The sequence below is a fragment of the Amphiura filiformis genome, chromosome 16, assembly GCF_039555335.1.
Source record: "Amphiura filiformis chromosome 16, Afil_fr2py, whole genome shotgun sequence".
NCBI classification, from domain to species: domain Eukaryota; kingdom Metazoa; phylum Echinodermata; class Ophiuroidea; order Amphilepidida; family Amphiuridae; genus Amphiura; species Amphiura filiformis.
This window is the reverse complement of record NC_092643.1, coordinates 24121655-24134617: the sequence shown is the minus strand read 5'-3', so window position 1 is coordinate 24134617 and position 12963 is coordinate 24121655. Positions and strand designations below refer to the sequence as shown.

At 37.1% G+C, this 12963-nt stretch overlaps 1 protein-coding gene across 1 annotated transcript; it reads left to right on the top strand.

Moving 5' to 3' along the window:
• Positions 1-2681: 2681 nt before the first annotated feature.
• LOC140135758 (UDP-glucuronosyltransferase 2C1-like) lies at positions 2682-12958 on the top strand. Its single transcript, XM_072157371.1, has 4 exons — positions 2682-3851; positions 5793-6024; positions 7201-7423; positions 11138-12958. The coding sequence occupies exons 1-4, from the start codon at positions 2940-2942 to the stop codon at positions 11421-11423; spliced, it is 1653 nt and encodes a 550-aa protein (XP_072013472.1). The 5' UTR covers positions 2682-2939; the 3' UTR covers positions 11424-12958.
• The last annotated feature ends 5 nt before the right edge of the window (positions 12959-12963 follow it).

Below are 12963 nucleotides of genomic sequence, written 5' to 3'. Positions count from 1 at the left end.
AAATTGTATAGATATACAGGAGAGGATTGCAATATTTTGCTTTCAGGACAACACATGAGCCATTTTGACATGATTACGAAAATCATTAACCACTACTTATGTTTTGAGTATATCCCCAAACCTATGACCAAGCTCAAGGAATTGCAAGGCCCCACATTGCTTCTTGTATTTTGATCAATTGCTCAGCTTCATGGTCAGTGAGCACATAACTCACCCACTAAGTAATGGGCCTTGCAATTGAAATTGCCTCGTGTATGCCCTGCTTAAGATTAGAACCTTTGAAAAGAGCGGTATTGTATTCAATCTATGATTGCAGACATACACAGGTGATGAGTGCAACCTGCTTGTAGTGCAGCGCGATGTATTCAAAAATTGTTTTCACCTATTGCTATGGTAGTTAATCCGATCCGATTATTACATCACTCAGCGTATTGAAGTTCAACTAAATGCGCTGCGTTCTAGCTAAAGGCGTCAACATAAAAAGAATGCAAGTTTTGAGATATTTTCTCAAAATATCAAGAGCTATCTCAAGAACCAAAGAAAAGAATAAATAAAAGATAAGTAAATATGAAATTTAATATAAAAAACAAAGGCCAGTTCCAAGTTACAAAAAAAATACCTACCTACCTACCTACCTACCCTATTTTTTTTACCCCAATCAAACAATTTTTTAGGCCTTATTTGATTCTTTAGTTTTACTCCATTACGTGTGTGAAATTTGGAGCTCAGAAAACTGCTCCATCGTCGAGAAACTACCGCGGAGTCTAAAATATACTACAACTCATCAATTCTAACTGCATAGTTCCTGGCGAGCTGGTTCGTTTTCCAAATATCAATTATGTTAAAGTTTTTGGTCATTAATTATTAATAAGAAAGACCATAGCATTGCTGAAACTATCTACAAATTAGTATTCAAATTCAATGGTCAATGGGACGTTAATTCACAATGGATTAATACTGCACAAAACTCTTGCTGACTGTGGTTTTAATTACTTAGGGACCGTTCACAAACACTTGTTAGGGGCCTGATGCAAAGGGGGGCTGAACATTTTGACCCTCCTAAGGGGGGGCCCTGAAAGAAATGACCACAAATTTTCCTAGAAAAATTGAGTTTATTATGCTTTTCTATGGGGTTGACCCATAATTTTCATGTCAAAAAGGGGGGGCCTGAAATTTTTGAGGTCTGTAAAGGGGGGCCGAAAATTTTTCGCGATGAAATTATTTTTGCATCAGCCCCTCCTAACAAGTGTTTGTGAAAGGTCCCTAAGTATATTTGGCAAACTCAAAAGCTAAACCATTCTTGGATAAAAGCTAATATCACATCGAGAATCAATTCTCAGCATATCTAAAAATGGCATAGTGATATTCATAAATCCAGTTCATGTGCCAACTACAGAATTTTCAACAGTGAACTTTATAGGCTTGAAGAGTACAATTACCTCGCCAATATCATGACTATGCTAGCTTATGCTATCTACATAAGTTAAAACTTGTGTAGATATATTAGTAGGTAGTAAAGAATTCCAATAGTTCGTTTATTACAATACTGATTATAACGATTGTATACATAATGCACATTAGAATTCCAATAGTCAATAGTTACAGGTTGTTTGATACTGAATATAACGATCGCATGTACTGTGCACATGCAACATTATTACTAATAGATTCCATTACATTCTTAAATGCAGCTTCTCGTAGCCAATTCCTTTTATAAGCTTTTTTCATTGTTGTCATCCCAAAGTGGGCTTTATTTATTTTTATTTTTTTATCTATTTTTTATTTTTTATTTCTATCGCATATTTCATCATGCATTTCAATTAGTTCAATTATGTTTGTTATTCCTTAGTCTTATGCGCTACAATGTACCCGTAATAATTTAATGAATTTGGTGTTGTGCGTCCTGAAATCACACTCACAGCATGTCTAACCCGATACACCGCAGTACGCCATGCTAACAAGTTTCTGAAAGTGTTGTTAGAATAAAATAAAATACCGTTAGGCTAGGAAAGTCTGGTTTATCTTTTTGGAAAGAGCCAAGTGTTAAGTGGTAGGTGTTAAATATATATAATTTGGGTAAAAAAAGAAACAAAACAAAACAAAACAAAACACACAAACAAAACAAAAAACAAAAAAAACAAAAAAAAAAAACTGTAGCATGTATCCGATGTATAAAGAAATATATGAATATTAAATGTAGGCAAATAATTGAACTGGTTTCAAAGGCAATATGAAGCACCAAACAAGTGCATCATGTTGGTATTAAAGTTGTATACATTGAACTGATTCATTTAATTATATATCCATCGAGAAAGCCGGCATTGCTGTGCTATCTTGTGGATCATCTTTCTACACGGGGGGGGGGGGGCAGTTTTGATTACTTCGACAATAAATTTCCCTCAAAAAAAAGTTCACTCAAATGATTCCGGCCTCAAATTCAGATTCCCCCTTAACAGCTCCCACCTCGCGTAATGAACGGTCCCTTTATAGAACACATGTTATAAAGTTAACGGATTGTGAATCACACAATGGTTAGTTAAAACTTTTCACCAACACGTTTAAAATTCTAATTTCGTGCGTTAAAAAGTTAAAACTGATTGCAGTGGATTTAGAGCTGCTAGGGATATTAGGGTAGCTGAGAGGTTCTGCATGGCGTAAGGTGGTGTAGGTTTGATTGTTACGCTAGTCCGGTATGTTTCCTTTTCTTTCACTATATCAACATCAACTCCTGGTATACCAGGCCATGTACATCAGTTCACGTGTGGAATCCCGGTTGCATGAAAGCAGTGAGCTCATTATATCAGGCTGGACTGACCGATCGTTCTTGACCATAAACAGTTGATTTCCTGTGGACAAACCTCTTTTAAAAGTTTCAAAGTAGCTCCCACGACACAGACTTAGTACGCACTGTGAACTGTATTTCGAGTGAATGAAACTTTATGTTACGGTGTATCCCACGCATCAACAATTTTCCCATAAGCATGATCACTATTATACTACTATACAACTACCTGTTTTACCTGTATGGTATAAACTTGACCTCGCATGCAGCCAAAATCATCATACCAGGCCCTGTAGTTGAAGGTATGGGGCACACGCAGGTATTATCAACACTGACTTCGCGGCTAGTTGATGTGGGTCACAAAGTTTCTCTTCTTAGTGGATCTCAGAAATGCAGCGAGAAATTTGCAGCATCTAATGCCAGTCAAACTATCTACTATCGGTCTCCGAACGCTACTGTGAATGCGGAAGTTGGCAAGGATTTGGCAAAAGTGAAATTTTACGAGTATAACGATGAGGACAACAAGGATATATTTATCAGAATGTATCGTAATATGGCTGCAGATTGTGGTGCTATTCTTGGGAACAACGACTTACTAGAAAGACTCAAATCTGAGAATTTTGATTTACTTATTGGAGACATGCTATCTCCATGCGATATTTTCATTGCCAATATTTTGGATATACCTTGGATCGCCGTTACAGCAAATCGTCAGTATGTACTGATATCTAATATTGTTTATCGCGTTCCAGCTGAGCTTTCCTATGTTCCCCAACCTTTTGCTATGCACACTGCTACAGATAAGATGTCATTTTTTGAACGACTAGCAAATGTCATGGCATACTTTTCCATGAATTACTTAGTTTTTCCCTATTTTATGAAACTCGAGTTTGTTAAAATAAAGGAAGAGTACAATATAGCGCCGGAAATGGACATATGGGAAATGTCATCTAAAGCAGAACTCTGGTTAACTCAAACCAGTATGGTTCTTGACTTCCCAGGACCAGGGTTGCCAAATGTTGTACCGGTTGGTGGTTTAGGAGTACGACCCCGGAACGCTTTACCAAAGGTATGATAAAGTATGGTGCATTGGTATTAAATATTGACGTGTACATGTACATGCACTTGTCATTAATTTGTATACTAGTATTAGGGGTGGTGCAATAATTATGTGTACCCCGGGGTGGTGAATTCTCAAAATGGTCTGCCAAAAATCGCTTGCCCCCCCTTTGGCCGTGCCAAAAATCTTTGCCCCCCTTCTGACGTGCCATAAAACCTTTGCCCCCCATGTGGCGTGTCAAAAAAATCTTTGCTCCCCCCCTTACACATGCAAGATTTTGGGGAACCCGAATTTAAAAACCTTAAATTGTCTTACCATATAATGCGAGCGCAGCGAGCAGGAAATTTTGCATATTTGAACATATTCCTAACGTTTTCCTTTTTAGGGCATAATATTTGCCAACAATTGCTTGCCCCCCCTTTCGACCTGCCAAAAAACTTCTTTGCCCCCCCTATAATTCACCACCCCGGGGGTACACATAATTATTGCACCACCCCTTATTTGTAGCCATGGACAGGCAAAGGCATTAAACACGTTAAGGGTACACACTTAAAAATACGGGGTCAAATATGCACCGACTAAAAATAAATTGTTTTGGCCCCGTGCGGGGTCAAATTTGACTACAAAAGTAATTGTTTGCAACGAAACGGGGTCAATTTATTTTTAGTCGGTGCATATAGCAGCCAAAAAAAGTCGATTTTCATTATCTAAATCAATAAATTATTGAAAAATACCTTGTTTTGCAAAAGTTCATGTATATACTTTGAAAACTTGCTTGGTTTATTGTTGATGAGTTATGTACGTTTCACAAAAGTGTTGTTGTTTCAGCTCTTTACAACATAACTCAAGAACTACATGTCCTACAAAGCTCACTACCATTCGCAAGATGCTGTGAACTACCAAATCTCAACAGGTTTAAATAGTTGATAACCTTAAGTGTAATTATAAAGACTTTACAAAAGGTAACCAACGCAACCGTTTTACGTCTTTAGCTTCAGAACTATTCGCATCCACAATATTTTAAGATAGAGAAATGTGGTTTATGTACGCATTTTGTTTGATACCCCATTCGCTAAAATTTATAGCGCTCAATATTGACAACACAGCAGCAGTGGCGGCGCCACGTGGGGCAGGGGGAAAAGACCCCCACGCAATCAGAAATCTTGCTCCCCTTGTTTCCCCCAGTAAAAACCAATACTTACGAAAATGTCCACTTTTTGCGGCGATTTTGCGCAAAATGTGTTGATTTTGTCCCCCTACCTCTATAGGGTATGTATAAAACAGTTGAAGTAAATTGTATTCAAAGGGAATACAGCCCGTGAAGGTTTTATGGCGTTTTTTACATGCCATAACACTTCATTTAATAACCATTGGTAGATGTTATCGTGGACATAAGAGATAAGATATTAACTCCTTCTATGCTAAAAATATTTTGAGTTCTGAAGCTGGAGACGTATAAGTTTGTAAATGGCTGCGTTAGTTTTTGTGAAGTCGTTATATCCACAGCAATCCACAACAATTTTAGAAAGTTTGTAAGAAGGAAAAATATTATTGTAAGCAGGCTTAGGCACCACGTTCAATTTGGTCCTATAGATCTATCGGTGCCCGGTTAGGTACCGATGACTCTTAACATCACTCCCTGGAGATGTAATAAATTGTAGCAAGCACAATAATTAACAGTTGCATAGTGTTATTGTTTTTCATTTAAATAAAAAACGAATTTACTGTACAAATGTTCAGGGTACGATAAAAAAAGTCCCATCGGTACCTCTTCGGTCACCGATAGCGCTACAGGACCAAAAAAGATGTTGTACCTTAGAAACCTCTCGTTTTAGTTCGTGTTCAAAGTTGAATTGACTGCACCGAACTAATTTACTTTAAAAGCGGTAAAATGATAAAAGAACACATTTCAATTCACTACTATTTGCTTTTTTTCTACAATCATGACAGGATCTTGCTGACTTCGTAGCTGGTTCTGGAGACCATGGTTTCATCATCTTCTCCTTAGGATCCATCATCAAATTTCTACCTGATGCTCCAGAGACGCGAATCATCACCAGCGTTTTAAGTAAACTACCTCAGAGAGTAGTGTGGAAACATGACGGACCAATGCCACCAAATCTCGGCACCAATAACACGAATATTAAGACAATGAAATGGCTTCCTCAAAATGACTTGCTCGGTAAGAATATGAAACTTTTTCGGTAGATCTCATCAGTAAATCTCATAATTCTTTGCGTAACTGGGGGGGGGGGGTGCGCCCCCGATTTGAACCCTTGCCCCCTGCTTGCCCCCCTCCCATGAAAAACGTAAAGTAGGCCTACTTCTGTGAGTTTTTAATTAACCTCATTTTTGCTCATTTTAACCTAAAAAAACCCAATTTTTGCGCGCTTCGCACGCATTTATTCCATTTTTACCATATGTCACCAGTTTAGCTTCAATATATGCCAATATTTTTCGCGCGCATTTGTACCATAAACTAGGTGCTAGATTCACTATACTTCAAGACAATTTTTCCAACCCCATCCCTCCATGTCAAAAAGAAATCTACGCCACTGTTCCGGGGACACATTCCAATTCAAGCAGATCCCGAGACTCTTCAGACCCCTCCACCGTGTCGCCCAGTGCGACGAGGGTGTTGACGCCCTAAAGTCGGCCCCGCTTGCCCAATAAATGAAAATGTCTAAAAAAACCACAATTGTTGAAATGTGCAGTAACGATGTTCGCACTACAATGTGCTCATCGGCGTGACGTCAAATGACGACATCTCGGGTCTAAAAGCAAAGAATTATGGGATTTACCAAAAGGTTAGTTACCAAAATCATTTGTGAAGCAACTGAAACTACGTCATTTCCGATGAGCACAACGTCAATGCGCACTCTAGCTTTAATTGAGCGCGCAAACTAACAATGTGATGACGTAGTTTGGGGTTCTCATGCAAATAAATTCGAGAATTGTCAAAAAGTTTTGATTGTATTTGGGCGTGTTTCACCTCCCGAAGAAATCATGCCTACATAGAACGGAAATGACACCCCTTATCAAGCCTTGGTATCTAATGTATAAAACCCATGTCATTTATCTTGTGTGTCAGCTTTATTTGTCTCAATAGTTGAGTGTATACACCGCTAGACTCGCCTTAAATGATAAATATATGTGCAGCTAATTGAATCTTATCCTCAATGCATCAACATTTCTTGAATGTGATATAAAATAGAATCTATTCTTGATGTAACATTAGGTTCTCAAACATGTTGTTAGATCTGCCAGGAAGCAGTTCTAAACCCCAATACAAATGGCTCTAAACCACTGTGAAGTGGCCTATCATGTTTTTGATTTTGAATTTTGAAATTTTTGACAGGTCACCCCAAAGCACGCCTTTATCTCGCTCACGGAGGTTTAAATGGTATATATGAATCGATTTATCATGCTGTACCGATGGTGGTTATCCCACTTATGTTGGATGACCAAAAGGAAAATGCACATCGCGTAGCAACCAAAGGAATGGGGATACGTCTAGAAAGAAGTAAGCTTACAGAAGAGGTTTTAATGGATGCTATCACCAAGGTTATTTATGATACAAAGTAAGTATTATTATCAAAATATGATCTGACGCTCAAAACCTTTAACAGTGCATCCCTGGGTATGTCCTTCTATTCTTTGCTTCACCTCAATATCAAGTTCAGTAGTGACGTAAGTGCTTATTGATTGTACAATTTTGTGTCGTTTTTTGCCAAATAAATAGAAATGAATGAATATATGTCGCTGGTCATTATACCCATTCTCGCGCGTAATATTAATCGCGCAAAGCGTACAGGCACGCGTTCAAGGGCGGTTTGTCGGAAAGCTTGCGGCACGTCACTATCTTTTCGACGGATATTGTCATGATTAGTTTTGATAGTCACCTGCATCAAAGTATTCTAGCCCTGGATAGATAGATTTAGATAGATTTATTATTATCTTTTCACTCATTACATGATACAAGAATAATACATAAGAATAATACATTATAAAAGATATCAGGAATAATACATATATAATAATCTATGGAAATGCATAATACAACGATGAGTGAAGGAATTACAGTAAAGGCCCTAAGGCCTGTAGCTCTGTAACCCCTTGATATAGGTATATGGCATTTATTTGACATGGCAGCAGGTTGGTAGACAACAAAATGCCGAGTCCAACCAACCAGCTGTCATGTCCATCAATGACATATCCTATGTTAACATTTAAGGAAAAACAAATAAAAACAAAATGCACATATCAAAAACTAATTATTGAAAGTAAATTAATGAAATTAGTGAACAAAATATTGGTGAGGTACACATGATTGAAAGACTAAGAATAGCTTTGCATAAGATGTTGTTTATACTTTTTCCGGAATTGCTTCACTGATGACGAGCACTTGATATCAGTATCAATAGCATTCCAAAGCTTTATACCTGCATATTTAATAGATTTCTCACAAAAGACTTTCTTGACTCGAGGTAAGACGAGATTGTTTCTATATCTAGTGTTTATAGCGTGAATTTCAGAGTGCTTTGTAAAAAGGTCGTCAAAAACATTGGGTAATAAGCAATTTGTATGTTTATACATGAATGTCCCAAGCTCTAGAGCGTACATATCTTTGATGCTTAAAGTATTATATTTAAGTAACAGAGGATTAGTTCTAGATCTGTAATTACTGTTACTAATAATACGCAATGCTCTTTTTGAATTTTAAACAGATTATGAATATATGAAGAGCAGGCACATCCCCATGCTAAAATACTATAATTCATGTACGGCAAGACTAACGAACAATATAATGTATACAAAGCTTCACTGGGTAGAAAATGTTTAACTCTGTTAATAACGCCGACATTTCGAGAACAAGTTTTAATGACATTTACAATATGCTCCTTCCAAGTAAGATTTTGATCAATTTGAAGGCCTAGAAACTTTGTGCTGGTGACTCTTTCAAGAGGATAGTGGACTATTAACATCCCCTTTGAGAAATTGCAGCAAAAACTGTTCCAAGTTCCCGAAATTGCAACAAAAACAAGTTCCCCCTAAGATTTTTGTAAACATATATCGAATTTATTGATGAAATTGAAAAATTATACTAGCTATTTTGTTTTTCATCTGGTCCAATATTACAGTCCTTCATTTCAAATTATAAGTTTTGGTTTCTCTTTTGTTCAGAAACCAACGATGGAAATATTTCGATGGTCTATTCGCTACTTGCACGGTTCCGCCATTATGCACTATGTGCGGGGAGAGCCTCGAACTGGCAGCATACATGAAAGGAAGAATTATGTAACCTTACACAGAACGTTATGACTAGTTCAATTCCCATTCATGTATGCTGCCAATTCGAGGCTCTCCCCGCACATAGTGCATAATGGCGGAACCGTGCAAGTAGTGAATATGTTTTCACAGTGAAATAAGCCTAGGCTATTTCCAAAACTAAATCACGTTTTCAAATGTAGATTTACTTGTTCGACTTCTCTGTTCGTGAATATTGCACAGCGAAATTTAAAAACTTCTTTTGTATAATTTGATCAAGGTAACTTCGAACCTGATTTCCGATTATATAACAAACTGAATTGAAAACCGAAACGGCTTGCTACAAATTTTAAGTTTCTAACAAAGCGTATAGACAAAGATATCGATAAGACGTCACTCAAGAGCTTAGACTAAAACTCAATATTTGAAATGACCAAGTGCGTTGCGTTCGGTCACTAAGGCTAATAAAGTAAAATAAATGCAGTTTTGAAAGTTGCATTTTGTTGAATGGACAAAAGTGCAATTTCCAGTCAAAACTATATCTGCATGTTTTCTTACATAACGAGCCATTGTGACCGAACGCAACACGGCGTGTGACATAGTAAATAAGACCATTCATGTGTAAAACAAAATAGGCTACCAATAGCTTTTATATTTTTTAAAAATTTCGTCTACTGCTCATATATCGATTTATGATCAAAAGTCTCATGGGCGAACTTAAAACTTTTGATCCTCTTAGTATTACACAAAAACACCAAAAAACGCACATAAATATATATATTTATATAATATCTTTTAAAGCAATTTCTTTTAAAAGTAGTCCTGACGTCATGTTTCTGTGTTTTGTAAACACAGGTCACATGTGCTGTGCAATAATTGTTGGTGCCAATGATATTTTAAACCATAATAATGAATGGACTTAATTTCATTTCATTTCAAAACTTTATTTAGATACGGTAAAAATCAGATTCAAGATAATACAGGTGTTCTTCCACTGATCCGTATGGACACACACATAATATATTTAAATTGGCTATTGCTTAAAATATTCACGCAACGAAGTTGTCCAAGAGTGTATTTCTGTTTATTTCCCCGGATTTATTTCAAAATTGTTCTTATGGGCTTTCAAGATGGAGAATTCTATTTCTTGTGCAGGGTTAATACCCTGCGAAATTGGGTAGTTTCTGTGGATAGGTTTACCTGCTAAAGCGTCGAGAAAATTATGTAAATGTTGACGAGGGAGGGAAACATGCTTTTTTGTGACATTTCACCTTTTTGAGAGATCCCATAAGCCTTTGCTGGTAGACCTGAGATGTTGTTATTTGACGTCACGCCGATGTACATTGTTTCGCGAACAACGTTGCGCATTTGTAAGCCTTGAAGTGCGCACGCCACAAACCGCTTCAAGTTTTCTCTGAGTGTGCTTGGAGGTTCAACTATAAACCCAACCCCCTAAAATATTTGGGTCAAACCTCTAAGTATGCGCGGTAAGTTTCAAGGGTTCTGGTCCTATGAGTTTACTCTGATTGCCTGCCACCGGTGTGGACACGAATGCTAAAGGTTAATCTTGTTTGCCAAGTCACGTCAGTAATGTAAGTTACCTCTTATGAAGATAATTCCCTAAATGCAATACCAGATTTCGTAATTATTTAACACAGGTAAATAGTGGATAGGGTAGTGGTATAGTTAATAAGCTAAACCTTTTAGAGCGTGCTATTTAAAAGGTGCCCCGTATGTGTGTCAAAAATCGTTGCCAAATATTGTTTTCTTCCTTTTGGCTTGCAAAAAAACACCTTGCCCCCCCCCCATTTTACCCTCACCAGAGCTGAAAATTATTGCACAGCCCCATAACGGACCGATCATGACTTTATAGAATGTTTGGAGAACACGATTTTAAAAAGTCAACGCGAAGTGGCAAGGTGAAGTGTTTTTGGAATTCCCCAAATCTCGCGCGTAAATATAGAAATTACTTCAATGTGTCTGCGAATAACATTTCACTTCACAAACCTTTAATCAATTTTTCACAGATACCAGGAAACGGTCACCCGCTACTCGGAGATACTACGTGACAAACCCCCTTTGGAAACGGCTGTTCATTGGATCGAACATGTCCTCAAATTTGGTGGTTCACATCTACGACCAAAGGCTTTCGAGTTGAGTTGGATTCAGTATCATCTCATAGATGTTGGTGCCTTCTTGGTGGCTATTCTATTATTCGTAATTAGTTTACTGTCGTTCATAGTTTATCTCTCTTGCCGTTTATGTGGTTATTGTAACAGAACACATGTAAAAACACATGTAAAAGAAGATTAATGGACAGTGGTACTTTTTTAAAACAAAAAACAAGGCTTCCAAGTTTAGTTTGGGTTGGGGTGTACCGTGTTATTACGGGTTGCGTTATTATGTATAATGTTCGGATGTTTGTTATCATATAAAGGGACCGTTCACAAACACTTGTTGGGGGGGCTGATGCAAAAAATTTCATCGCGAAAATTTGTCGGGGCTCCCACTTTTCAGATCTCAAAAATTTCAGGCCCCTTTTTGACATGAAAATTATGGGTCAACCCCAGAGAAAAGCATAATTATAAACTCAATTTTCCCGGGAAAATTTGTGGTCATTTTTTCAGGGCCCCCCTTAGGAGGGCCAAAACTTTTAAAGCTCCCCCCCCATTTTGCATCAGGACCCCCCTAACAAGTGTTTGTGAACGGTCTCTAAGTTAATGTTTACCTTTCGCTACCTCAAATGGTCACATAGTAGTAAAATTGGACGTGGAAGTTGATGTTTTTTTATGTGATTTTAAAGCGGCTAATCGAGTTTTATTTCAAGTTTGTATATAAAAAAATATTTGTAGTAAACTTTTTTTACATAACATTTCTGTCAAAACGAAATCCGCTTCGGTCAAAAAACGACTGATTTTAATTCAACTTTTTATAAACAACTAACGCAAATTATGGGTCGGTTGGACCAGCAAAACTATTTTTCCTTCATTTTAAAGGAATATCAATGTTCTGGTTCTCCTACTTTGCCTGAAACTATACCAACACATACCTTTGGAGGTTCAAAACAAATGGCGAGAGAAAAAACATTATTCTCAATTATTGAAAAGAGCTTCAATTGAATAAAAGTTCTTTCACAACACATACAGCAGACTGAGTACATGCAGTGCCATTGAATGGCTGGGACACATTATTTCTTTAATCGTGAACTTGGTGTGAAGTTAAGGTGGTACTACACCCCCTGATAAATTTTGTGACTAATGTTGCATTTTTCTCAAAAATAACTACACACTGGTAACAGAAGTTACGTATATCATAGGGGCAAGGAATCCAATTACTTCACTGAAATTTCAGTGATTCAAGATAAGTAGTTCATTTCAGTGATTCAAGACAAGTAGTTCATTATATATGTTAGGAAATGAGGGACATTCTAGCGGTACCTCTTTTCTTATCATAAATAACGTACTGCTTTTCTTGAGTCTCTAACTTGTTTCATTGCCCCTATAAATATACATAACTTTTGTTACCAGTGTGTTGTTATTTTTTGAGAAAAATGCAAAAATAGTCACAAATTTATCAAAGGGTGTAGTACCACCTTAAGACTTCATAATTTATTCAGATCACCCTACGTAAGGCACAGTGTGTTACGTTTATTTAATCCAACGTGCTATGTTGTGCATGAAAATGCCATGCACATTTGTATGTTACAAGTTCATGAAAATTTGCATGGAGTATTATTGTCATCATAATGTACACATTGAGGGGGTGAGAGTTCAGGATTTCTCATGTTACCTCTGTATAGTAGCTGCATTATGTGTCTAAATAAAAACTGAACGTATAATACGTTGGTATACAT

Coding starts and splice junctions, on each gene's coding strand:
- LOC140135758 (XM_072157371.1), top strand. CDS start 2,940: ATGTTACGGTGTATCCCACGCATCAACAATTTTCCCATAAGCATGATC. Junction 3,852..5,792: donor CCCGGAACGCTTTACCAAAG/GTATGATAAAGT, acceptor CAATCATGACAG/GATCTTGCTGACTTCGTAGC. Junction 6,025..7,200: donor TCCTCAAAATGACTTGCTCG/GTAAGAATATGA, acceptor AATTTTTGACAG/GTCACCCCAAAGCACGCCTT.